The following is a 27,592-nucleotide window of genomic DNA, read 5'->3' as shown; positions in this document are numbered from 1 at the left end:
ATGGGGTCTTTTTGTAAAAAGAAGCCTGAAACGCCAATGCAGCTCTGTGGTAGACTGCCATGCAGAGGCACTAGGCCCATATCTCATTCAGTAATGGGCAATTTTTTTTTCTCCTTTTATTTTTTCACTTCTATTGATTACGCCACCAACGGTGATGGCAACGACAATGGCGTCACCACTGAACGCGCACCAACCTAGGAGCTGCTCTCTAAAAGATAACAAAGTAGGGATTAATTTTTAACAGCAACACTGTTCTTAGTCTTGACTTTCATCAGAAAAAGATTGGTGCCACTACTCACAACTCCTACCACTACAGTATTTACTCGCATAATAGGCGCATTTTTTTTTTTAGAAAATTTGGCTCCAAGTTCGAGGTGCGCTAATTACGAGAGGTAAAATTTATTTACGACTACAGCATAGGCCGTTCATATCATACGTTGCTGAAGTCACGAATATCCACACTACTCGAGCGGAAAACATGTTGAGCATGCAGTCTTGTGTGCCCAAGAATTGAGGCATGCAACACACGGTGTACATTGGAATTTCTGAAAATCGACATCATAAGACCTACGTTGCCAACAAAATGAATGCGGGGAAAAAAAAAACTACGAAAAGGGAGCGCCATAGCTGAAATTCGCTGACTACGTTTCAGGCCACCTAGATTTCGTGCATTATCGTGGCCGAAATTTTGTGTGCGGAATGGTACCAATCGTTTCATTTCATGGGCTCGTACCTCATATCGAAGAGATTGCAATCGAATCGCGAACCACCACTCAAGTGTTACAAGCGCCATCCAATCCCCCTTCCTTTCAGTAGAGCCATCAAAAAGTTATGTTGATTACATACAAAACCACAACTTTGATCGCCTGTGACTGCCACAGAAAGGCAGCAACAGTGATTAGGCGTAGTTTACGATTCGGCATGTTGTTGTGGGAAGTAAGATAATATGAAGATTGGACATTGAAAAGATCGCACTCAAGCACTAAATGTATCCACATGATACAATGTTAATGTTCACGGCCAGGAAACCAATAGCGACAGAAGTCCTACTTCTTTTCTCTGATCTGTATTTCCCAAGTTTGTGCTACTGTGTACAGAAATCCGCCGAGCTCGTGCTAGTCCACGTAGCGGCAGCAAAGGCAAAGGCTTGAATCAGAAAGCCAAAAAGCTTATAAATTTGGGGACATGGCAGCAAATGGGATAAAAACAACGCTTTTCCCTACCGGAAACTCAAAGCGCGCTTGTCGAGATCGCACCTTCTATGCGCAGTGCATGCAGTTGGAGCTGCACTGGTGCAAAGGTTATTCGAACACACAATCAACCGCTTCTTCCTCACTCCTTAAGCCAGCAGAGCTGGCGCGATTTTTTTTTTCTTTTTCTTCACTTCAGTTAACCTAAGAGGGTGTCGAATTGCAACCGTAAAAACACTGTACAGAACTTCTGATAACTGCTAAGTAAGGAGTGCACCTATTATGTGCGGAAATAAAAAAAATCATATTCCTCCCGACCAAACTGGAGGTGCACCTATTACCGTATTTACTCCATAATTTGCGCACCCTTAATATTCTGCCAGTTTAACTGAAAAAAAAAATTTACTTGAACTCGTATATTAGGCAAACACAATAAAACGGGCTGCGAGCGCAAAGCCCCTTTCTTCAAGGACTTGCCCCGAATCAGGGTCCCTAGAACACAGTACCCGCCCGAACAGCTCAGTGTTTGCCTCCCTTTTCCTATCTCTACAATGAAAACGTACGCTCGCGTGACGGCATGGACAAATTTCTGCATCAGAGGCGTGCGAGCGCCTTTCGCACCAACTGTTTCTTTCACTCTCTGTGTCTGCGCTGCAACACACGCTTGGTTCATTTCGGAAGCTTGGGTTTCGCCATCCGTCCATCGCGTTTTTACTGTTCTATTGCGATGGTCTACAGTAATTGTATATATACATGTACAGCAAAATTCAAGTTCGCTGTTGTGAAGTTTGCCAAGGAAAACTAGAACCGTGCTGCCGCCAAGCACTTCAGTGTGAACTTTAACGTGTGACGATCGGCGTGATCGGTATGGGAGAAAGCAGAGTGAGCGCTTGCTAATTATTACACGTTTTATGCCACTGAAGAAGGCCTTTCCAATTATATGTGAACGCTTAGTCCTTCGGTGTCGCCATGTCGTAGGACCTAGTTTCTCTCGGCATTGTCGAGATCAAGAAAATGGGGCACTCAAACGCGCTCGACAGAACCGAGCATAATGCGCTCTGGGAGGGCAGTGCCAGCGGACGCGACAATGATTCTCAATCGGGACTTTCGATCAGCGATTCAACTAGACCACCCGTGCCCAGATCTGAGTGAATACAGTATGTGATAATTTTGTTTAATTAACAAGTACCCTTCATTTGCACTTCAATTTATTATTTTTAATGTATACTGCGTGCACAGGACTATTGCACATTATTTATTATGTGTTCATGTAATTTGGGCACCCCCTTCTCCAAGTCAGAAAAGTGAAAAAAAAAGTGTGCAAATTATGCGAGTAAATTCGGTATGCAAGTAAATATGGTACTACTCCTCCCACTTCATTCAAATACCACTTCATTGAATCAGTGAATTGGCGAAGTGAAGGCTACTTTGAAAGCCACCAGTTTCATTATGTCATGTGTGTCTGCTGTGTGCAGCTGCTTGTCTTTTTGAATAATTTTTCAGTGTAATGAATATTGCTAGAGTAAACTTGTATATCCTCATTACTGACTACCGCAAGGGGATAAAGAGACATACACTCTAAGATCTTTGCATTACTCTTTTGAATGATGCACATCTCACCTACCATGGTCTCAGACTGAAATCATGTAATGGATAAGAAGCTCAGCTGTTTCGAAAGTACAAAAATAGCTTGAAATTCGTATGCTGTGCAAGTAGTGCTGTCGTTCGGGCACAGTTGTTCAGGTCAATCTGCCAATTCACTAAAGTCAGAAACTATTGTTTCCCATCAATTCTTTCTCGGCCAAAAATGCAGGATTAGCAGATGTTTGCCGAAAATTGTTGCTGAACACGTCTCTTGTCCACTGACACAACTCGCTGGAACCTGGCCACGTACAGCTTCACAGTAAAATTGAGACGATTTAGAATTGATTCATTATGTGTAGAGTAAGTTATTTTAGCTGCAGTACAGTGATGTCATGTAGAAAAACATACTGAGATTGGGAAGGAGGTTTCAGCAGACAGTATGTATTACCCATTTTGTGGCTTATTACCAACGTGTGCATATGTCCACTGTAAAACTGAGAAGGGTTAGGATTCATATATTACTTGCAGAATGGGTAGGCCACTTTTGCTGCAGCACACTGATGTCTTGCGAAAAAGCACACTAAGATTGAGAAGGGGCTACCAGAAGTCACAGGGTACCAACTTTTTTGTCGCTTGTTACACACGCGTGACTGCACGTTTCCTAATAAAAGGCATGTCAAGATAAAAAGCTTGATTGTGCTCTTGTAAACTCTGTGGTTGTAAAGCGGCTTCTGGTGCGGAATTATGGAATGTACTGTACGTGCTCCGAACCTGAGCCAGTGCACAAAGGCCTGCATGTGTGCTTGTCCCTGCTACGACTTTTGGAAGAGCGACGCGTTTCCAACTTTCTTCCGATGAAGTGTGTTCTCCTTCCCCACTTGTTCAAACCATGGAATCAACATAACACTAGCCATGTAATGCTTTCGTGCCTCTGAAGGCAGACAGCGGATCACTGCTGTCATCCTCGGCACGAAGCACAGAATCGCGAAACGTTGTGTCGCTCTATGGTTCGAAAACCATTTTATCCCTCATTCGTCGCAAACCCTCTTCAAGTCCGGGGTCCATAGTAAGCAGTGGTCTAAAGCGCCATGAAACAAAACATAGGCTGCTCGTGTTGAGCGCACAAACTGACTATCACCCAGCTGGCCCAGCCGCAGTCAAGCGCCTGACTACTGCCGGTGGCTCTGCTCTGGCTTTGACTTACCGAAAGCAGACGACACAACGTCACGTACGCGTTCTGCCACGTCACATCGTGACGCAGGCTCCGTGAATGTGGGGCTTAGACCTAAGCGCTCGAAGGAAAAGTTGAAGGTGAAAGGCGGAACAGAGGAGGAAAGTACCTTTTCAGTACTCGTAGCTCCATTAATAATGGGTGTTTTGATTGAATTATAGTGGCAATGATTTGCTCCAGTAGTAGTCTAATCAAAAACGAAATGTAAAAAAACCGGTTCAGGGACCCTTTAAGCGAAGCTCTGAAGGCGTCAAACTGTAGTGCATTAGAGTGTGTTTCTTTGGAGTTGGTAGTGCTATAACATATGCACAATGAGTACCAGCATGATCCCTGACATTTTTAAACTTTACTGGTAATCATCAGTGTTGTTTACGACATTGCTGTAGCCCTAAGAGACAATAAACACCCCTACACAAGTTGCTATGTTGACCCAAGTCATGTTACAGCGAAAGCTGTTATGAGATCAAAACTCGCGTCACGCGCGGCACCATAGTTGTCTGCCACCACCACCGGCAGTGTCTGTAAAATAGCGAAATAAAAAAAAACCTAGTACCAAGAACACAGTGGGGCTCGAACTCTGGTCTGCTGCGTGCCAGCCCAGTAATCTACCACTGACCCAAGCCGGTGCTTGTGACTTGTTGGCTAACTTTCCTTAGGCAGGCTTGATGTCAGGAAAGCAATCGCGTTAATACGACTTATAAAGCTTTTAAAACAGCGAAAGAACAACCAGTCGATGCACAATGTGAATAGCATAACGAGTGGACCGTCCACTGCTAAAACCCATTACAAAAGCCTGTTCTTGCTCCATGATTAAATGCCGAGCATACCTACATCAGGCATAATTCCTCGTCGTCAACCACTGATTGAAGTATGGCACAAAATTCTTTGCAAGTGTTCAGCGTATACAATGCTTCTCAGAAGAATGATGAAAAATAGCATAGCGAATGCTTATTTACTACTCAGAAATTATTATTAATAATGCCATAGTGGGCATCCAGCAAGTCTTCTTTCGGCAGTTATCCAATGAGTGTTTAGAAAAGGCTCTGAAAGACTGCTCTTCTAGCTTTCACTATGACTGTGCTGTGCCTTCTGCGCAGGCCTGGTGTTTTTTCTATGTGAACTTCTGACAAGTAAAACTTGTAAGAATTGAAAGCATATTGCCACATCAATTTTACAAGTTTTGTTATCACCCCGTTACACTGTAATTCTCAGCGCGAATTGCGCATGCACTATTGGAGAAAGCGTCATTTCGATAAGATGACGCCCATTTCGAGAACATTACAAATTATTCTGGAACCTATGTGGCCGCTAGCGATAACGCTAGAATATTCAACGGCACATATATAAAATGCCGACGCGCATCACCACTTGTCAGTTGATCGCGGGCTGAAGCTCTGTTTGCTGCTGCCAATGCCCGTGTGCTGCTGTGATCTGACCTTCAGTTTCCTGGCCTCAGGTTCGACCTAAATAAACAGTTTTATCTTCAACTTGCAGTCTGCTCCCTTCAGCCACGTTACGACCCCCATGACAATTTCTTTGTGTTCAATCAAATCTTAATTATTGAGAGCCTGCTGTAACTACTTTATTGTGCAACACAATTTAGCTAACCGCTTAGCATATTATGCTGCTTCTCATTACATCTACAGATTTAGTACAGAGACCTCTTTTTGCATACAAGTACCACAGGTCGGCGAACTCACTTATGAGTCGACTCACTCGTACTCATTCATACTCAGATCAGGCCCGAGTGAGTTATATTTTGGCAAGTCTGAGATATGGTCAAGAGTGGCTCTGGTAGTACAGCACTGACAGAGATTTGTGCTATAGACGTCAGGATATATGTGGTGCATGATGACGGAGTTCGTGTATGTGCGTGTTTGTAGCTGCCACCGTTGAATGAACTGGGCCCAATTTAGCTTGGGGTGAGGTGGGGGGTACTCCCACCTTTGCAGTAGGTAGTGTTGGGTTATGTCGCAAAATTTAGCTTGCCGATTTTTCCATTCCCACACTGGCGCAGAAAAGTCAGTTTGGGTGGCTTCTTCGTCTAAAGCAACTCAGAACGTAAGACCTCGAGCCACGTTGTGTGCCACTTCATTCGGACTGTCCTCTGGGTTACCTAGTGGTGTGTGGGCAGGGAACCAAAGGATGTGCGCGTATTTGTCTGCCTCGTGAATTTTGCCTGTATTAAGAATCCGCAATGCCTCGGGGGAGATTCTGCCGCTGGCATAGTTTCGAACGGCCGTCTGAGAGTCGCTGATTACATATGAGGCGTTCGTGTGGGCTATTTTTGTTGAGTGTGAATCTGAGTGAGCTCGGCCGAGGAAAATTTTGCTGAGTCTGAGTCCAAGCGAGTCTAAAGCACAAATTGCATTTCATGAGTGAGTTCCACTTTCTTTTGCCGACCTATGCTAAGGACTCGAGCTGTATGCTTGATTGAATGTTGTGGCAGAAGAATCAGTAACAGCGGCAAATTCAAATCCAGAAAAATACCACACCACGTTCAAAGCAATCTCTGAAGTGGTTGATTTCGACTTGGGAGCCAGAAACACGAAAGACGCCCTGGTGGTGCAGACCTGCAAAAAAAAGAGGAACAAACGAGAGGGTTCAGCTTGTGAGCTAAACAACACAGTGTCACAGGCTGCTAAGTTTGCAGACTCACCGTACAAGTTAATGACCCGCACGCAGCTCCGTATGATGAGTGGAACCTCTTGATTAGTGGCCTGCGTATGCACGATCACTCATTTCAAGCACTAAGACGACTATTCCTATCATGATCTCATACCCAATGCTTTGGCAAATACATACTCTCATGTACAGTAAAACCTGCTTCATAAAAATCCTAAATTGCCATGATCAGTCTTTAACTCACAGCCCTCTTTTCTTTTCTTTACTACAGTAGAACTTCGATGATGAGAATAGTGCCGAAATACAAACAATAATTGTGCGTACCGAAATTCGTGTCACCAAAAAACATTAAAATTGCGCGTGTCAGATTAGTATGTACAGCAAAAGCTCGTTAACTCGGATCTCACGGGACCGGAGAAAATGTCCGAGTTAACCGAATTCCGAATGATCGAGTGGTCCATGAAAACAAAAGGAAAACGTACACGGCCCAGACAAACTTTCATTTCTTAAAAAAGTGCGTTATTTTTGCTTGCTTCTCCGTTGGAATTTCTGACAGAACGATTTTTTTTAATCCCATCAGGTGGTGGTGCGCACGTTCACTGTCGCGAGAACAAACACAGAACTCCTCGAGGACAGCGAGGGCTTCGGCGGCCTCCTGCACGATGTGTTGACGTCGCGTCGGCTCATCCTGGCCGTCATCATCGGAACAGTGATTTTGGTCTTCCTCAAGCACTTCCGATAATATATCATCGTACATGATAGTCTATAGCGACGTAGTCTAAGATCTGGACGCCACTAGGAAGGAGAGAGTCAAAACGCGTGTCATTCACCTCGTCGTCCATATTTTCAGTGGGCTCGCGGGTGTCCTCTGGAGCAATATCCGAGTCGTCAGGACGGACAAAGCCGCTGTGCCGGAAAGAATTTGCAATGACCGCGGGTGGCGTTTCGCTCCAGACATCAGCCAAAATATGAATTGCTGTCAGGAGAGTCACGTCATATTCTCACCCCGCTTCCTTGCACCGCAGAATCCGTTCCAGCACATACTTTCTGTACCTGCTTTTTACGTGCTGAATTATCCCTTGATCCAGCGGTTGCAGAGCAGCCATCGTGTTTGCAGGTAGAAATACAAGTTGGGTGCACTCCAGCCCTGTCACTCTGGTATGAGCACTCTAGAAGTAAAACCTTGCACTTGTTAGCGAAGAAGCGGCGATCGAGTTGGCGCAGCCAAGCTTCGAAAATATCCGAAGTCATCCCGACCTTTTTGTTGCCGTGATATTGCATAAGAAAGTGGTGAATGCTCTTAAAACGCCTTGGGTTACGTGCCTTCCCGATGACTAGCAGTGGCAGGCGCTCGGTGCCCGACATATTTGAAGCGAGAAGCAGTGATCCTTTCTTTGCTCCTCTTCCCTACAACGCACGGGTCGCCTTTGAACGTGATAATTTTGTCCAACAAGGCTTTAAAAAAGAGAGCCGTTTCATCGGCATTGAAGACGTTGGCAGGCTCATAACGAGCCAAGTACTGGGGAAGCTCAGTTGTTTTCCAGTCAGCAATACGCCGTTCATCCACTGCTGCTTTTTCCCCACACACGTTTCGAAAGACAAACCCGTGCCTTTCTCTAAAGCGGGCAAACCAGCCTTCAGACGCACTGAAAGATTCCATGTTCATTCTCAGCGTGTACCTTTCAGCTTCCTGACAGATCAACGGTCCACTCAAGGGAAGCTAGCTGTTCCGCATGTCTGTTATCCATCGCAGCAGTGCGTCTTCCAGCTTCGGGTGTGCTGCCGTCCTTAGTCGTTTTCGTTTTCCGGTGAATTTGCCGCTGTCAAACGCCTCAAAAATTTTTTCTTTGTTTTTCACGTAGTCGCTTAAGGTGCTTCTCTTAACATTGTACTTTTTCATTATCTCCTGTCAAGAAACACCTGCATTTACGACTTTCAATGTCATCACTTTTCTTTCAAGATCATTTGCCGGCTGCTGTGGCTGCTTAACTCCGGTGACGGTCGCCATGAAGCGCGACGGCGGCGGCGACGTGCACAAACACAGCCGCAACACGCGAAGTCACAACACAAAGAACCAGGAGATGAAGTAGACCAGTAGGCGTAGCAAGCAGCTGTTAGTAGACACTGGATACGCCGGTGACCCATGATTGATTGATTGATTTGTGGGGTGTAACGTCCCAAAACCACCATACGATTATGAGAGACGCCGTAGTGGAGGGCTCCGGAAATTTCGACCACCTGGGGTTCTTTAACGTGCACCCAAATCTGAGCACACGGGCCTACAACATTTCCGCCTCCATCGGAAATGCAGCCGCCGCAGCCGGGATTCGAACCTGCGACCTGCGGGTCAGCAGCCGAGTACCTTAGCCACTAGACCACCACGGCGGGGCACGCCGGTGACCCAAGCGCTTCCGCCGGGTGATGACTAGCGCCACCTAGCCACTTCCCCCTTATTCACTATCATCATGGTCGTATTCTGCTGCAGTTCGCTCGGTTTTAGTTTTTCCAAAACTCCGGTTCTGCCGTCGGTTACGGCAAGCGGTGCTTGAGCCTCCAAGCCGCCGAGATCGCGAGACTTTGGAGTCTCGATAGCCCTCTCTGGAGTTGTCCGAGATAACCGATGCGCGGCTAAATCCCCCCGAATTAATCAGCATTTGACCTCGTTGAAATATACACAGTTTTGCCTGGACCGCGCTGCGAGCCCTAGTTAACCGAATTTCCAAGTTAACGAGGTCCGGATAAATGAGCATTTACTGTATTAGCATGCTGAAGAAAACTGCTACGTGTGTTTACTTTATTGTTGTTCAGCACCACAGCAGCATTATATAATACTCCTATTATTGCCAATAGTTTTTACACAGTGTAATGAAAGATAAAGGACTATACTGTATTCATCGCGCTTGTTGTGCGTGTCCTGTAAAAATAAATGGACACAGAGACGACGTGGTACAAGAGACGTTTATAACACAAAAAGTCACAGCTTTACTGCAAATGTGAAGCAATTAATGCGATAGCAACTAAATGGAAGGTCACGCGAAGAATGGCAAGAGATCCAAACGTGCAGGCCCATCTGCCCGCCTTGCGCTCATTCGGGCGCAACCAAGCGTTTGCGCTCGCCTAGTGCGCCGTGCTTGCCACCGCCGCTTTACGCTTCGACGACGGCGGGGCACCGGCGGAAGACGCATGCTCGTACCAAAATGTTAAAATCCAGGGCAAATTTCTAGATTGTTCATTGTGAGGGTGCTGACACCCCCTGCAAAGTTGTTTGCGCCGCGTGGTGCACGTGTTTCACGCAAAAGCTGTATTTCGGGGTCACAACTATTGAGCGATAGGTGGCGTTGTGCTTGTGAGCGTTTATCGCCACTATCATTATCATCATGATGGTTAGAAAACACTAGCGCCGACGGCGACACCTGGCAGGAAGCCTTGGTGGCGACGTGCAAGAAATAAGCTGCTTTTTTTTGGCGTGAGGCGGTGGCGTGGCCGATTGCCTCCAGTGGTGGATCTGCTGTGGACGGCACCGTGGTGGATCTGCCGTGGAGCGTCTTCCATCATTTGTCGAGAAAAGAAAAAGCAATTTTTAGCTGACTTGGATCATTTATTGTGAATTCCAGGCCATGTTCTGCACTATATTTGGCTCGCCCGTTGTTGGGAGCCTCTTATACCGATCGGCAGCGTTTTTAAGACTACACTCAAAAAGTGTAGCAGGGCCCCTTTAAAGGCCAACTCCGGTGATTTTTCGAGGTCAATGAATCTCAATGAAACTCCCTTGGTATGTTCCTTTTCACATTTTCGTCCTTTATGCCAAATTACAAGTTTGAGTGATGCACTGTGATCGTTTCGAAATGAATTTTAAAGATTTCCTCGAAACGCTCACCTCACTTGCCAGAGTTATCGGCAACACTGTCTGTGTGACGTCATCTTAGGCATGTCAACGGAAGTGATGCAACCGATGGCATCACTATTTTGGCTGCTACAGCGTTTATTGTGCTGTCTACAAGGCGACGGTGGTGGTGTTTGGCACGGGCATAGCACAGAAATGCTTTCTTCCTTCCTCTGTGGTGTTTGACCGGTGCTTCGCTCCGGCGGAACCAGTATACGGCCTCCGGCTCTACCAAATAGTATGTCATACGCAGACAGGGCGCTCTGTTCGGTTACGGTTTCAGTATTGCACAATTTTGCTTATTAAAAATTATTTTCGCATTTCCTGGGCATTTCAGCTCTTGGGCTCGTGAAAAGAGTGCCTCAGGAACATAGAAACACCATAACCTTGACATGGTCAAAAAATCGCCAGAGTTGGCCTTTAAGTAAACATGCATTTTTTGGTGCTCACTTGTGAATTTGTTTTTTCTCGTTAGAAACGAGTTCAAGGACCCTCCAATGTAAAGGCAAGTATTTTTGGTCGACGGAAAATAAGTATTGATGGTTAATTTTTGAGCTTTCACTATAACGACTTTTAAAAATACCGTACTAATTGCCACGGCCCCCTGAAGTTCTTTGGTACCGAGACTTCACTGTACTTGCCAATATTATACAGTGCGTGCAAGTGTGTGCTATCAAAGGAGATTAAATATTTTAGTGTTGAGAACCCTAAAAGAATACTGTGGTACCTTGAGTATGGTAATTATGAAGAGAACATTGACAAAGCCTGACTGGGGCGAGCTACTGCACGTACCTCCAGGTATTCCTCAAGGCTCCCTTCGAACAGCCGAGGCTGGCCGCCGTGTCGGGCTGCTAGAGCAGCCTGGCGGCCGATGCGCTTCTTGCGGGCAGCAGGCCGAGAGTGTGGCCGCAGTGTGTTAGTGTCCTCGCGCTGCAGGGCTGCCCGCAACAGCTCTGCCTTGGCTTCCAGGCGTGCGGCCACACTGCAGCCAAGGCTGTACGTCCGGAACTTCTGCAAGCCCCAGTGGTGGTTGCCATATTGTCAGATTAGCCCAACAACATCCTCCTGTAAGTCATGGTGCACATGCATCTCGCAGAGAGGTAGCGCTACGCTCGAAGGATTAGCACAGTGGTACTAGCATGCATTGACAGATGTTCCCTACGGTGGGTCTATGGTTTCTTTTTGCAGCATGAAGCTATATGTTTTCAGCACACAACATAGGAAGCAGATTTTGATTTCTCTTGATGCAAGTTTTTTTAAACTAGTCTTTTGTGTGACCATACAATGGCCACATTTAGAGCTGTGAAGTTTAGTGTACTGTAAAGTAAGAAATAATGACCCAATCAAAAAAGTGCTTCCTATGTTGTATGTCTTATGCTTTCTACTGTCAATCCGTATGTCATTTATAAATTTTTGATTGGCGGTTATTTTTCTATTGTGGTAAGAACAATAGAAATTGTTATCTTGATTATTTATTAACTAATGAAGCTACCAAAAAATAACGACATTTTTGGAGTCAGGAGAACAAACTAAGTAAGCATGCCAACTTTTGTCACCTTTGGTTCAAAAACAAATGAGAGAGCCCCATGACCCATGTCCCCCCTTAACTGCGGTGTAATACGGTTGTAACAACAAAACTGTTCAGCCCACCTAACACTACAGCTATTCCTAAGCAAATGTTGGAGTGCTAGAAATATCCAAACGAATATTAAAGTATTTAGTGTTGCTTTGACAGAAATTTAAATTTCAAAATTTCTAGGTATCTGAAATCATTGAACAAACGTGCTTTATCACTCATAGCATGCTTAAAAAGGGGGCTTCACTGCACTGTGGGGTTTATATGCTGTGAAACCACTTATTAAAATAAAATTGCAATGTCGTGAAGCCACACTTCAAGGCTAAGCATGCCATGAGTTCATGAATATTTCAAACTTTTTAATATGTTGAGAAAAGTGTTTCTCTTTTATTTGATTCACACTAGAATTTTACAATTAAAAATATGCTAATTCCTAGAAAAGAAGCGATATAACAGTTTGATTACCTGAAAACAAATTATAATGCTTCTAACTTATCTTTTAGCCCCTTTCATTCTCTTTGCTTCGTCCTTGTTTGTCTTGCGCAATGTGGCTAAAAGATTAATTCATTCCAACTAAGCCAGCAAGCAGTTTTGCATCCAAATAATGTGCGTAAACCTTATTTCCCTCACTAACTTTGATCTATCAGAAAAGAAAACGAATGTCAGGACACCCTGACACAATTTTATAAAAATTAGCTCGATCAGAACGCAGAATACAAAGAGCGCAGCATAAAAAAGTGTGAATGCAGCAGTTTGTAAACATTATAATGAAACTGCCCACAATAGGCTTTTGGATACAATGTGCTATCACTCAGCCTAAGTTTGGTCTGTGTAATGAAGCAAAGTTGCCTTTTAAGCAATCGCAATACAACGGACTATCGCTTTAGCGGAAGAAACGAGCGGAGTTTCCCCCTAAATGGGACGCATAAAGGGTGCTTTGGCCGTGTTGACGCGGGATCACTACAAGCTTGGCCACACTGCCCTCTATGCACTGAGGCCCAGATTTTTTTATGTTGTGGTTGGCAGCATTGGTATCTTCCAGCCAAACCGAGCCTTCGGCCAAGCCAGTCTGAGAGCAGTATATGCAGCCCACCAATGGTTCAAGTGTTGCAGGTGACTTGAATGTGGTGCAAAGAGATTGCATTATCGCTCAAGGGCACTCATTGGTCTCTTATCAGAAGTTTCTTTTCAAGCTAAAAGTAAATAAATCATTTTGTTTGTCTTTTGTGTCAGATGTTCATCGCTCCGTTGTAAGACGCTCCAGTGCTCCAAGCAGGATAGTTCCAATGTCAAATTAGAATATTAATGCGAGGAGTACCTTGGTGCCCTGTTCAAAACTCTCAGGCCAACTTTGAACGGTCCAGCAAGCGTTGAGGCTGTGCAGGAGCAACAGCTCCCTGCTGCCCCATTTAAGCAGATATGCCTTCTGGTTCACACAAATAAAGAATTTATTCGAAGCCGATCAACCAAGGTGGCTGAAAAAGCCTGCTAGAAACACCGTATTATTGAGCGAAGCTTCAATGCTGAGCAGCGGCCACATAGCGTCCCTGCACCTACTGTAACAGCACTCACTTAGAACTTCTGCAGTAGTTCTGTTGATAAATACTGCTGGTGGTTAGTTTTTTCTAACAATGCAGTCGAATACATTCATCAAAACAATTGTCACATGGCAATGCCACCTCGCCCTGCCAGCAGAGTTTGCATACTGCAGATATAACGGGCTCGTTCTGTTCTGTTCTAACTGTTTTGCTGTGGAGAGGTTGAGGTGCCTATTGCCTCGGCTACTCCATATCACAAAGTTCTGCAGCGAAAAATAAAATAATAATACAGAGCGGTACCCAAAAATTAACAATACGCCAGATTATAAATGCCTATTGTAACGAGAGTAGACTGCGATTAGCATGAACGCTTACCAAGCTCTCCATTATTCTCACTTCGTGCTCTTTTTAACTATATTTTGTCTTCTCAGTCATGATTTCATCTGAAAATTGTTTGCAGCGTGCATGCATTGTGTAGTAATACCTAGCTTCCTGATAGTATGTACTTTTTGCTTGCCAGTTTTTCTCCCTTACTTTCTCGGGAAGCAATAAAAAGGCAGCTTAGCACAACCCATAGCCCAGTTTACCTACAAAAAAAAGTATCACATATTTGAAAGCAGTATCAAAAACTAAGCAAGTGTATTAGTTTCATTAAGCTTGGACATGAAACACGACAAAATATCTCTACAAGCCATGCAGCCCAAAGACAGGATGAAGGAAGGTGGCATGAGGATGGGCACTGACCTCAAGATAGAAGTCCTCAGTCTCCTGTTTGTCAGCTCGCAGTTTGAGCGCCAGCGTCTCTGGCTGGGGTGGGGGTCTTGCAGCTGGGCTCTCCTCAAACAAAGGTCGGCAGTCGATCTCCCGTGCCGCCATCATGTCGAGGAGTGAGCTCTCGGCCGTCTCCAGCGTCTTCCACACCTCGTCGTTCTCGGTGCACAGGGACGTAAGCCGCTTGTTCAGCTGGCTCAGCCGCTGCTCCAGCTCCTCCTCCATCGGATGCTCCAAGCTCACCTGCTGAGGCTGTACAACACAAGCCTTGTTTTCACTGACTGTTTCAGTCCTACTTCATCTGCATACTCTGTGCAATCGTACAAGTTACGAAACATATCATAGGCTCTATGCGTCAAAATCAACACACGCGTTTGACTAATATCATGGAGTTCTGCTGACTGCGGCGCCACCTGTACACGGATAAAGCTAAAGATACGCTGCAAAGAAACATGTGGCACAACGAAAGGTGGAAGAGAGGAATTCAAACACTTTTGGGGCCACTACTACACTTGTAAAAGATTACGTGTACTTGTTGGTGCGGTGCATGATGACGAGGACTTATAAGTCAGCCTTTTGTATCACGTTAGGCAATTCATATTGTGTGGTGCCTGGCTGTTATTTTACTTTTCCAAAAGGCTTCATTAGTATGTTAACCAACAACCAAGAGCGCTTCCTAAAAAATTTCTAGCACTGGTGCAGCTCTGTAGTAGAATACTGGGCTGAGGACCCGGGTTTGAATCCCTTTTTGATTTATATATAAATATTTTTTTTCTCGATTTGCGCAACAGCTGTCATAGGCATGGGTGGTGGCGGACAACTACGGCGCCAAAAATGCATGTTGTAATCTCATAACAGTAGGCTTGTGCACATAAATAATAATAGGTTCGAACCGAACTTGCACTGAACCATGATTTTGGTTGAATAATTTCAAATCGAATTCGATTAGTGAATATCACATGGTATGAAGGAAATGGGCATATCTGACATGACCTAACCAACCTGCACAATATAGATTTTTAAGATTGAAACATGGCCTGGGCAAATGATTTTTTTTTTGGTTCAAAGAAAGTGGAAACAACTTTGAATAGTAGCAGGACTGGACGTGTGATAGAATGCAAATGATCATAACCTAAAAAATATGTTAAGTTTTAATATTTACTATACAGTCAACCGTCGTTAATTCAAACTCAAAGGGACCTCTGTATTGTGTTTGAATTATCAAGAAGTTTCAATAATCAGAAGTTCTCAGATATATGAATCTGGCTTAGTGACACCACACATTCTGATTAGGCATTGATATTATCAGATATAAAGTTAAAAATCTTTAATGTAAAGTGTTTCAAACCCTAACTGCACCCAAAGAACAAAAAAACTGCCAGGCCTGCATGAAACGTGCAGTACTGTCAACGCGAAAACAGGAAGAGCGGCCTTTCAGAGCCTTTTAACATTCTTTGGGTAGCTGCTACAAGCTCACTTGCAAGGAATTCACTACACTTAAATATTCGCAACGTTTGTGTAGTAGGCAGGCATTCTTGTTCATTTTCTTTTGTGGCTCACACCCTCTGTGGAGGATCGGCCAGGCATTCGCTATGCCATCCTGAATCATTCTTTGGAGAAGCGTGGTACCTGCTACACACTTGCAAGAAACGTTTGTTCAATTTTTGGATGCTGTGGCTGACGGCGATGAAGAATTGTGCCTGAAGCTTTTGTAATGGGTTGCAACAGTCGACGACCCACTCATTACACGATTCACCTTGTGTGACGCCAGGTTGCTCCTTTGCTGTTCTTAAACGCTTTATATCAACGCAATTCTTTCCCGACATCAAGCCTGACTAAGGCTAGTTTTCAAAGGCGGTCCGGGCGGCGGCATGGCTCAGTGGTAAAGTAGTGCGCTGGCATGCAGAGGACCCGGGTTCAAATCCCATTGTGTCCATTGTGTTTTTTATTTACCAAGTTTTTTTTATCTTATTTAGCGTGATAGTGGTTACGGACAACGGCGGCAGACAACTACAGCGCACGTGACCTTTGTGATCTCATAACAGCTTTCACTGTAAAAAGCAGAAGTGTAAGGTCCACAAGTTTATTGGCCATTTACTGCTGATCAGACTTTTGAAGAAATCGTGAATTTCCAACTGCTTCATTGCTATGTGTGCCTTAAACACAAACCTCTCTATACGAGTTGAGAAGCATCACGGTTTACTGTGCATGTGCTTCATTTAAGACATTTGTTTACTAGCAAACCTTTTTTGCTCGAAGACCTAAGGCACTTATTTGTCATTTTTATACTGTTAGGATTACATAAGCACACAAATTTTAAAATAGTAGTGGGAAAGCAGTCGATATTTTCTGGTATGGAACTGCAAAAAGTATGAATTAACCAAATGATGTGTTTGGATTAAGAAGCTTTTAAATGCATTAGAAGTATAGAAAGCCAACAAAAAAAATTAATTTTGTTTGAATTGACAAAAAAAGCATCAATTATCAGAGTTTGAATTATCGCAAGTCTACTGTATTTAGAGGACATAAGCCGGTATACAAGCTTTTAAACATAATAATAAATCAATGTGAGGGCGATATGTTCATTTAAAGGGACACTAAAAAGTAACAACAGTTTGTTCTAGATTGACAAATTGAACTCTGAGAACTCTATTGCCATATATATCGCTGTTATAAGTCCATTATCAGTGGAGAAAATCGAAGTTTGTTTCATTTTTCAAATTCGCACCAAGACCTCTACATGTAACGTAGAAAGTTTCAAGATGCATTTTCGGTATTTCTTAGCATTGGCTTGATGAAATTTTCTGAAACTTCATATACAGTGGACTCCCAATAAATGAAACTCGCTTAGCTTAAACGAAAATGCCTCATTAACGGAACTAAACGGGCTCATATGGTCTATGTGTTGCGCAGTAAAATGTGTTGCGCAGTAAAATTCATCGGTTAATCGAAACAGTGCTTATTGGTCACCTACGGTTAAACGGCACAAACTCTAAACACAGCATAGGCTCGCTCATGCCAAAGGTAGTCTCACAACCATGGCAACACTTTGAGATCGAGACAAGCCAATCCAGTAGTCATTCTCGCTTGCGGCTGTGAGAGCCAAGTCGGCAAGACAATTGTGCGTTAGGCCTATTTGTGCGGCGAAGTGCGGTGGATCACGGTGTTATTTCAGCCTCATAAAAAGGAAGCGGCTGCACCATACACTATCGCTTGAAAAAAGCTGCAAATTCTTCAGGAGATCGATCGAAGCCTGCCCAAGATGAAGGTGGCGAAAAAATACATCCTGAAATCGACGCTGTCGCAGGAGTGGAAACTTGGGCTAGTTGGTGCGTAGTCATATTTGCAAGATGTTTCAGCGCGCGAACAAAGGAAAAAGGACAGGGTAGACAGAAAGAGCGCTGACTTCCAACTAACTTTATTTGACAGATCTGGAAAGACGGAAAAAAGACTGAAGGCACTGTTAAAAACAGGACCTTTACATCTAAACGGATGCGGAGGACGCCTTATGAACAACTAGAAAAATTCTTTTTCTGTGGTTCAAGCATGCACGGCGTTCCGATTTGCCCATAAGCGGACCGATTCTCGAGCAGAAAGCTCGAGAGATCGCCATGCAAATGGGTGGTAAGAACTTTGCCCTAAGCGATGGATGGCTCAGCCGCTTTAAAACACGCCATGGCCTAGTTTTAAAAGCAATCTCAGGTGAGAGTGGTGCAGTCAACAGAGACATTTGCACCGACTGGCAACAGGGGCAGTTTAAGGGAATTTGGATGAGCTTTGAGCCACGAGACGTCTTCACCGTCGACTAGATGGGTCTTTTTTTTATAAGGCGCTTCCATTAAAAGACTCTCACCTTCAAAGGCGAAGCCTGTAGTGGAGGAAAATGCAGTAAAGATCGCATCACTGTGCTGGTGGGTGCAAACCCGGCAGGAGATGAGAAATTGAAGCTGTTGGTAAAAGGAAAATCAAGGCACCCACGTTGTTTTAAAGGCGTTCAACACCTTCCCGTTGCGTACCATGGGACCGGAAAAGCGTGGATGACCATGGCCATTTTCGAAAACTGGCTTCGGGAGGAAGACGCAAGATTTACGAGGCAAGGCAGGAAGGTTGTCTTTATCGTGGATAATTGCCCACCCCACGGTCAGGTTCAAGTACTCCAAGCCATCACTCTGGAGTTCTTGCCAGCCAATGCAACAGCAGTGATCCAGCCGATGGATCAAGGGGTTATTCAGAAATTAAAGTTCATTACCACAGACAATTGCTCCATCAAATGCTGCATAGAGCAGGCAGCGGGAAATGCTACAGCATAGATTTATTGGCAGCCATCCACATTTTGGCTTGTGTCTGGGAGCACGTGAAGGCAACAACAATACACAGATGCTTTCACCATGCATGCTGGTTTTCAAGCGAAAGAAAGCAGTACCTGATGAAGAAAGCCCTGCTGATGTCGACATTGAGACAGTATTCAGTCAGGTCGTACTCTCTGCCCCTTTCACGCTGCAGGACTACAAATCAATTGATGAAAATGTTTGTACCTGTCGTGAAGAGACTGTCAAGGAAATTGTTGCCGAAGTTAACGATGAGGATCAACCCTTCAGCGATGAATGTGATGACAATACTGCCAGTGCAGTGGTGCCACCAGACTAAAGAGTCTGTTGAACTTTTGCAGCGCTGTTTTGAGCATGAGGCATGTCCAGAATTTCTAGCTTGTTGGCATGGGTGCATACCTTGTGAAAAAACAACTCAAGCTTGCCAAACAAACCACTCTGAACTATTTTTTTTCTTCTACTCATCCTCATGAGTAAGGTGAGGTTTGTTCAATTTGAATAAAGGTCTTGGTTCACTAAATAGGTGTACTTTGCTTAAATGAAACTTCTGATAAATGGAACAGTTTTACGGATCCGCTTCGAGTTCTGTTTAAGAGGAGTCTACTGTACTAAGTTCAAGGCATCAACAAAATACAATTTACTTTATTTTTATGAAATAAACTGCCCCCATCACTATTGTGCTGCAGTGAAGCATGTCTTGTTTTCAGGCGCACCTTTTAGCTGATCACATGAACGTCCTTTTTTTCTCTTTTACGATTTTATTTTTCATGCTGGAAATATTGAGGCTGGAGTGCTCCAGCTACCATTTATTAGCATCGCTAGAGTACATTGCCAAATAGCTCCGCGGTTTTGCAACAAAGCCAAGATCGTTTCCGCGGTTTTGCAACAAAGCCGGGATCGGCAATTGGTACACTGCAAGCAAAGTTTTCGAATTGACCGTAGTGGTGCTAACCACCGCTCCAAATTATCTGCTCAAACTTGTGTTGCAAAATCAGAGACTGCAGAAATACTTTGAATGAATTTCAAAATAGCCTAGTTGAAACTAATGAAGTTTTACTGTAAGTCTAACTGCAATAATATCCTGTCCTACCAGTAAATTAACCGCATCGCTGTTGGATGATGCTAGCGGTCATTTTTTTGTCAACTTTCAACATCAAGTTACAATTATAAATCCTTTTATATGGGACAAAAGCATGCTCGTTGCCGTCGATGTGATGAACGATATTCTCATTTGCGCCCTAATCAGAAAATTTTTTTTGAGCGGTACAGCCCCTCACATCAAACGCATAGGTGCAAGCTTCATATTTGATACAACTTGAGAAATATTGGAATGTTTTGTACTATGCTTGGGTACAACTAAAGAAAAAGCAGCTGTTCACCGTGAAATGGCCCCCTCAGGCCAATGGAGCCTCTGTGTCATCGTAATATCGTGGCCGACAACTTTGAGTAAAAAGCAGCGCTTGGAACCCTTGGACCCAAGCTTTTATGGGTAACATAGTTTCCCTGGAAGACTCTATTCTGGGCAAAGATAAACATTTAGTACATTTACGTCTCCATTAGAATGAAACAAGTGAAAGAGTGTGTTTTAAAGTGAGCATGCTAGAGCACAGCAGCACTGACGCCGCCGAAAACTGTTGCAAACAGCGGAGGTGAGCATTTTGGTTGAGGTCCACTAGCATGGATGAACACACTTTTGATTTTTTTTAATCCACCACGACGTTGTGACGACACGGCGACAGCATAGAGCCACTGTTTTCTCGAGCTGTATCAGAGTATACCTTCCATCTGAAGTTATTATTTGCACAGGGCCTTCCGTTATGAGGGGGCTATTTTGTGTAGATGAGAGCGAAAATTGAGGTCTACTGAAACAGATACCTCGGCATCAGCACGGTGAGGCTGGAAGGCAAATCGACGTGGCACCATGAATGCATTGTGGTGCCCCTCCAGAAAACGCTGCTTGTCGGCACGAGAGTCGAGGTCTGAGATGCGCTGCGCCAATGCCTGGCAACCCTGCTGCAGCGACCGCTGCAAGCATTCTTCTGCGTTACAGCTTGTGCGTAGTGCCCGAGACAGGCACATGTGGAAGCCAAAGTCCATGCACTGCACACGTGGGACACATGGGTTACTGTTTTCGGATTGAAAACAAAAAGCTATCAAATCCTTTTTGCAGAGCCTTATGATGGTAGCTAGAGGACATGCATGTGCCCTACTTATCACAAGCACAAAAAGCTAGAGCCAAAGTTTGTTGATCCATAAGAACAGTCAGAAAATTGTGAAATCAGTTGTCTGAAACCAATATTTCACTGAGATTTATCTCGATGCTACAAAACAGTGCCAAATAATGCCTCATCTCCTAGATCTATCCATTACTCTTTCTTGCATTGGGTGTCCCAACCAACGGTTAGATTCACAAAAAGTGCTGGTGTGAGCCCACAAGATTATTAATGAGACCATCTTGCTGGTTTCAATTAATGCCATCTCGTACCAACAGTTTAAACAGAAAGTTCAAAACATTAGAGGCTGTAGCGTTTCAGCAGTGGAAGTTCAAGAGTTCTTATACATAGACTCTATAGGGCTTTGTCGCAGTGACACGAGATTGTCTGAATTTCCAAGCACATCAAAAAAAAAAAAAAATCAGCAGTTGAGTGTATCTGTTAGGCTAGTGTAGCCCACTCACATCAACTAGGTCAGAGAGGTCCTCGGCAAAGTACTTGTGGGCAGCTGCATTGGCAGCGCCCAGGGCCAGCAGGTACTCATTGCGTGCTTTGAGGCACTGCAGGCGTGTCTCGCGGTGCTTGGCGGCCCGCTTGGCCAGCTCCTTGGCCACCACCCGGAAGCGCTTGCTGCGCTCCAGCTTCTCCCGTGCCACGACTGCCTCTAGCCGTCGCTTCTGGCCAGCCACCAACTCCATCTTAGCACGGGCTTGCTCCTCAGATGTGCAGTACACATGGTAAGTCTTCATGGCCGTTTGCAGCTCGTGCAGAACCTGAACATCCAAATGACCCTTTATGAAGGTGAGAGCACCTTATGACTCATGCCAACAAGAGCTTCAGCAAAAAGCCAGCAAGAGTTTAAAAAAAAGCACAAATATCACGCGACTGGGCTCGCTGTGTAGTCGCTTCTCTTGTTGCGGGGTTAAAAGTGCAAATATCACACGACTGCATGAGCTGCACATTCACGTCGTCTTTGCATTGTTGAAGTGCAAATATCATGCGACCACACGAGCTGTGAATTCACATTGTCTTTGCAGTGCTAAAGCATGAACAACATGTGACCGCACTAGTTCTACATTCCCACCCTCTTTGCAATGTTGAAGAGCAAACATCACGTGACCACACGAGCTGTGTATTCGCACACCAAAGTTCAAGGATTCTGAATCTGGGAGATTACCGCAATGTGGGGGTCTGTAAACATGAGTGCTGTAGTCTTATAATGGCTTGGTGAGGCCGAACACACGAGGGTAGGTTGTCCCGACTACAGTAGAAGGTGCAAGTCTCAAAGGAGGTGTGCAAATATTCGTATCTCCCGAAATTTCGCGCCATCGAAACAACTAGCAGAATATATTTCTGTCGAAGGAGCTCGCGCATGTCTTCCTGGGTTGCACATAAGCGGATGGAACGGTGCAGCCGGCTGCCGGGAAAGCGCGGGTCGAAGCTTCGCTTGAGGCCAACTCAAAACTGAATGCCAAAGTACACAGATCCACAGGAACATTACTAGATTCTTTGGACAGGAAGATCAAAACACTTCTAGCTTTTTTTTACATCTTTATTGATTTTAATCCACCACTGCATTAGCCGCATGCCCTCGACTTGGCGTGTCAAGCGCAACCAAGGTTTCACCCACAGCGGTTGTGGCAAACTACCACACGCACTGCAGAAGACGCGTGCACTGGCCATGCGCTTACTTCTTAAGTGTCGAGCGCGATGCTCTTGGCCTTCGTTCAACAGTTTCAGTACTAAAGCTAATATGACCCGCCGCGATGAGAAAAAGTGTTCGGAACATCCAAATTTTGGCACAATGGACATAGTAAAATTTTACTGGGAAATTTCACGAATTCTTATCTGCCAGTTTCGCATCATTGAGATTCTACTGTAAGTTTAGATGAGCGTCTTCTAAATTTGAATACAATCAAATGCGATGGGTTTACAAAAAGCTTGGATCGGATTGGGCTGCAATTTCGCTAATGCGGCTAGATCACTAACAGAAGTTTCGATTTCCGGGAGATTTTCCTGACAACCGTACAATATAAGAACTGGTCAAAATTTGGAAGTCTCCTGGGAAATCTGAGAGACTTGTCAGGTATGTATTTCCGTTGTCTTTGCACTGTTAATGCATGAATATCACGTGACCGCTCGAGCTGCGCATTCCCACAGTCTTTTCAGCGCTAAAGTGCGAATATCAGGTGACTGCAGGAGCTCTGTATTCCCATTGCCTTTGCACCGTTAAAGCACGAATATCACCTGACCACATACGCTGTGCATTCACGCTGTCTTTGCAGTGCTATAGTGTGAATATCACATCACCGTACGAGCTGCACATTCCCGTATTCCTTGCAGTGTTAAAGCATGAATATCACGTGACCGCACGAGCTCTGTATTCCTGTCGTCTTTGCAGTGTTGAAGTATGAATATCACGTGACTGCACAAGCCGCACATACAAGTCGTCTTTGCAGTGCTGAAGCGCGAATATCCCGTGACCACATGAGCTGTGCATTCACTTAGACTTTGCAGTAGTAAAAAGCCTGAATGTCACATGATTGCACGAACTCCACATTCACTTTGTCTTTGCAGTGCATTCACACAGCTACAAAACATGATGAAAAGCGAAGCTACGTTTGTGTGACATGAAGCACGTGGTGAAATAACCGCACGTATGACTTTTGCCCTCGAATTATCTTACGTATAAGAGACTCAAAATCTTTATTTCCTCGCCCTTTTTACAAGCTGGCTAATGAGAAATGAAGATCAAAAAACACAAAGTTCATAATCCATTGCATATACTTAAATTAAGGAGGCAACGAGTAGTGCATTACACAATGTAAACGCTTTGGCACACACTTCTAAAAAAGAAAACTGGTGCTTTGTTTTCATAAATCAGGGGTCTGCAACTTTTTGAGCCAGAGGGCCAAGTTGTATGAAGCCGACACAGTGAAAGGCAGCAGGAGGGCGGCATTTTGCTGGTAAAGATAAAAAAATTGGACGAATTGAGAATAAAGTAAAAAACTGTATTGGAAATGATGCTTATTTTAGGGCCGCATATATCAGAGATTTAATTAAATATAGGGTACTAGCAGAAATCCCCTTTTGCGTTGACACTGCAAGGTTGGCCTTTACATAGGAATCGTGGTTGTGTTGTATCAACTCACACAAATTAAGCTCTAGTTGTTACATAGGAAGTGACAAGGAAAGGGGTGGGGGGTTAACGTCTTGCGGTATATGGGCCACAGGTTGATGACCGCTGTTCTAGACAATACCGCAAAGCATCAACAACACCTAGGAACTAGTGGAGAAAGTACCATCCACCGAATAAAGGTGTGAACTTGTGGGACAGCACGCGCACCCATGCTTCCTTTTTGTGACGGAAGCGCGGCCTCTTTCCGAGGGCCGTTCCCATCTCACAGGACAGACTGCACTTCCTCGTTGGGGGAATCAGCCCCTGCTGGAGAGAGGGAAACCGGAGCTATGAGCAAAACCAAGGAGGAGACTGGAAGAAGATCTCTCTAATACCCGTAAGCGGCCACCGAACATGGCCATGGCCCTCGAACAAGAATAAAGACTTTCCCTTTGTTTCCTCCATGCAGTGGATGATCCTTCTACATCACACTTTTACATTACTGTTATCATAGAAACACTGTGTTGTTTATTGATCTAGCCTGTTGCCTTATTCACCCGAACCTGTCATAGCAGCGATAAATCGAGCTACGGGAAAGGGTTGTTGATATGCACACGGTAAGAGTGTGTGCGGCTCGAACCATAGCTAGGCTTCCGCACCAGCTGCGCACAGAGTGGGCCCCTTCAATTTAAAAGCAATGAGTCACACTGCTTGTGCACAAATAGAGTACGTAGTAGCCCAAACTTGAAAAACGTGGATCAGAGAAAAACAGTAAGAGGAAGCAGAAAGGTCGGGCGCTTCACGCTAGAGTTGCACCTAGATTTGACATGTCACAGAGCAAGTTAGTACCACTACTATTAGCTAGCCAACTCTCAAGGTGATTTGAAAAATGGTGTCAGGAACACTTACTTTGAGCAGCTCTTCATGTTGCTGCGCTCCTATTCCGCGACACTTGCGGTAGATGCGCTGCACATCCTCAAGCAGGTGTGCCAGTTGAGCCACAAGTGTCGCGCCATACACCTCAGCCAGAGCAGCGTGGTCACGGCTTTGGCGGCGCGCATTATTCACTAGCTGCTCCCAGCAGCCATGTGATGAGAAGAGTGGCCAGAGCTCGCGCCGAGGTCGCTCGGATCGGTGGCGCACTGCAATGGCACGTGCCATTTTGTCCAGGGTACGTGAATACTCCAGTTCTACCTCGGCACGGCGTCGAAAGTAATCCTGCATTTCTGACACCAATGCCAACTGTGTCTCCAGTCGCACGTCCAGGCACTTGAGCTGCTCTCCTAGCTGCTGCCGGATGTCTGCATTGCCCAGAAAACACATGCAAATCAACGCAACAGACCACACATAGGTCTATGGTAGAACAGCTGCTTGCCACGCAAACGGCCTGGGTTCGATTCTAACTTGAGCTCGAACATTTTTACAGCAAACGCTGCTATGAGATCACAACAAGCGTCGTTTCTGGCGTCGCCGTTGTCTGCTGCCAGTGTTGGTAACGACCATAGTGTGAAATGAGATAAAAACTAAACAATTTTAAAAAAATGCCAAGGACAAAATGGTGTTTCAAATTGGGGCCCCGGCTTGCCAGCCCAGTATTCTACCCCTGAGCTACGCCGGTGCTTGAAACTGTTGCAAATGAACCTTAGGCAGGTTTCATGCCATGTAAACAATCTTGTTGATATGTGCAATGAAGCATTTTAGAACAGCAAAGGAACAATCAGGCGTCAAACAAAGCAAATTGCGTAACGAGTGAGGCGTCGAATACCCCGACCTAATACGAATGCCTCAGGTATAACTCTTCGTCGTCAGCCACAGATTCAACAAAATGCAAATAAATCCTTGTAAGTGTGTAGTCGGTACCACTCTAAATAGCATAGTGGAAGCCTCCATATTATGCAAGAATCACGATGATTTATGGCATAGTGAGTACCCTGCAACTGTGTAGCAGTTACCCAGAGAGTGTCTAAAGAAAGATTAGAAATGCCGCTCTTCCAGCTTTCGCTGTGACTGCGATGCCCGGAAAAGCCTGGCGGTTTTCGATGCGAACCATTTCTTTACATACTGCAGACACTTTCAGCATCTACCTACAAATCTATCTATCTAGCCGCCTACGTCTGGGTGCTTTCGTGATCACCCCTGAACTTCAGGTAAACCAAAATTAGTATTGGGAGGGTAAGATAGTTTGATGAATATTACTCGCTGGTCATGACATGAATAATGCCACAATTCCGTCGCATACATTTTCAAACTCTTAACGTAAGACGTGTGGCAGAGGTATGCGGTCACAGATGATTGACAGTTTATATCTACCGAGGAAGGGCGAGAACAGACATGGGCAATATTAATAAGAGAGCATTAAGAAAAAGCTGACATCAGCAGCATTGACCCAATAAAGGCAAAAAATAAATGTCAAGATCCCGGCAGAAATAGAACCCTGGCATTCTGCGTGGCAATTAAGTATTCTCCCACAGAGCCATGTCAGGTCCTGGAAGCACTTTTCAAATAAACCCAAATGTCCATGAAGCGTCAATAGTGGTTGCAGGGCTGGCTATCCAATTTTATATGTACTTCTATGATACAGCAGTCACGTTGGGTTAATACCAATTGTAGTAAAGTGCCATTCGCTGAAGTTGATTCATGCAGCAGTTTTCAGGGTTACCATCCTCGCGAGCATCACCGCCTCATATCAGCTTACTACTTTTAGTATTGCTAATATCCATGTTGTTGTTGGCATTGTCATGAACTGAAAACAGCGGGTTGTATAAAACAGTATGTGCGGGCATTTGTGCATATCTTTAGCGCCATTTCGTAACGCTTCGTTCAATAAGAAAATTCCCACTAAGTCACCTTCCATTCGCATAACATCGATTCCCAAAGTATGTGAGATCTGCTGAATTGTTTTTAGTTGCATTATATTATTTTCAATTTTTCTCAATTTTTTGGTCACGGACAAATTTATTTTAGACTCCCAACCAATGACGCTGTCACCGGCACAGGAATTTCAGTAAAACGAGCGCTTTCACGCTGTCGCGTTAACATGCCTCTTTCTTACCCTCAAAGCCACTATCCACGTAGTCATTATTAGAGACCAGATTATAGGCAAATGTCTATTTTGTTCCTTGCATCCTATCGTGTCATTTTGATATATGAGCATGAATTAGAGGTTAAGAGGGTCTTTTTCGGTGTTTTTATAGTGCCTATAAATGCCTAATTTGGGCGTTCGCGCCTAAATGCCTATAAGTGCCTATAAATGCCTATTTTCCAGATGAGCGCGTATATGAGCGCTATTCAAGCCTAAACTTTGTTTTCGAGTATGGTGTGAAACCTTTATTCAGGTAAAAAAAGGCAGCATTGATATTTCCAAACACTCTAAGGTTCAACGAAGACAAAGCTCACATGCTGCGAGCGATTGGAAGAGGAGCATGAGGAGTGCAAAAGACACTTTTTTTGCAGCCCTAAATGGGAGAATGTCTCAGCATCTGCAGGGGAAGACGGAGAGAGAATTAAAGATGGGGTAAGAAAGTAAAAGTGATGT

General features: G+C 44.6%; 2 protein-coding genes across 5 annotated transcripts in view; one reads left to right on the top strand and one right to left on the bottom strand.

The window, feature by feature from the left end:
• shot (dystonin-like protein short stop) overlaps positions 1-27,592 on the top strand; it is a 710,700-nt gene that overhangs the window by 562,282 nt on the left and 120,826 nt on the right. The gene's annotated exons all lie outside the window — the stretch shown is intronic.
• LOC119163361 (SLIT-ROBO Rho GTPase-activating protein 1) overlaps positions 1-27,592 on the bottom strand; it is a 67,448-nt gene that overhangs the window by 35,494 nt on the left and 4,362 nt on the right. For both annotated transcript variants that reach the window (XM_037415344.2, XM_037415343.2), the window contains exons 3-9: positions 24,967-25,358; positions 21,404-21,712; positions 20,602-20,826; positions 14,372-14,650; positions 11,306-11,524; positions 6,665-6,725; positions 6,501-6,578 (exon numbers count right to left, since the gene is read on the bottom strand). In XM_037415344.2, the coding sequence (XP_037271241.2) occupies positions 6,501-6,578; positions 6,665-6,725; positions 11,306-11,524; positions 14,372-14,650; positions 20,602-20,826; positions 21,404-21,712; positions 24,967-25,358 (1,563 nt within the window). The remainder of the gene's footprint in view (positions 1-6,500; positions 6,579-6,664; positions 6,726-11,305; positions 11,525-14,371; positions 14,651-20,601; positions 20,827-21,403; positions 21,713-24,966; positions 25,359-27,592) is intronic.

The sequence above is a fragment of the Rhipicephalus microplus genome, chromosome 9, assembly GCF_043290135.1.
Source record: "Rhipicephalus microplus isolate Deutch F79 chromosome 9, USDA_Rmic, whole genome shotgun sequence".
NCBI classification, from domain to species: domain Eukaryota; kingdom Metazoa; phylum Arthropoda; class Arachnida; order Ixodida; family Ixodidae; genus Rhipicephalus; species Rhipicephalus microplus.
The sequence above is the reverse complement of the archived record's forward strand: the minus strand, read 5'-3'. Positions and strand labels throughout refer to the sequence as shown.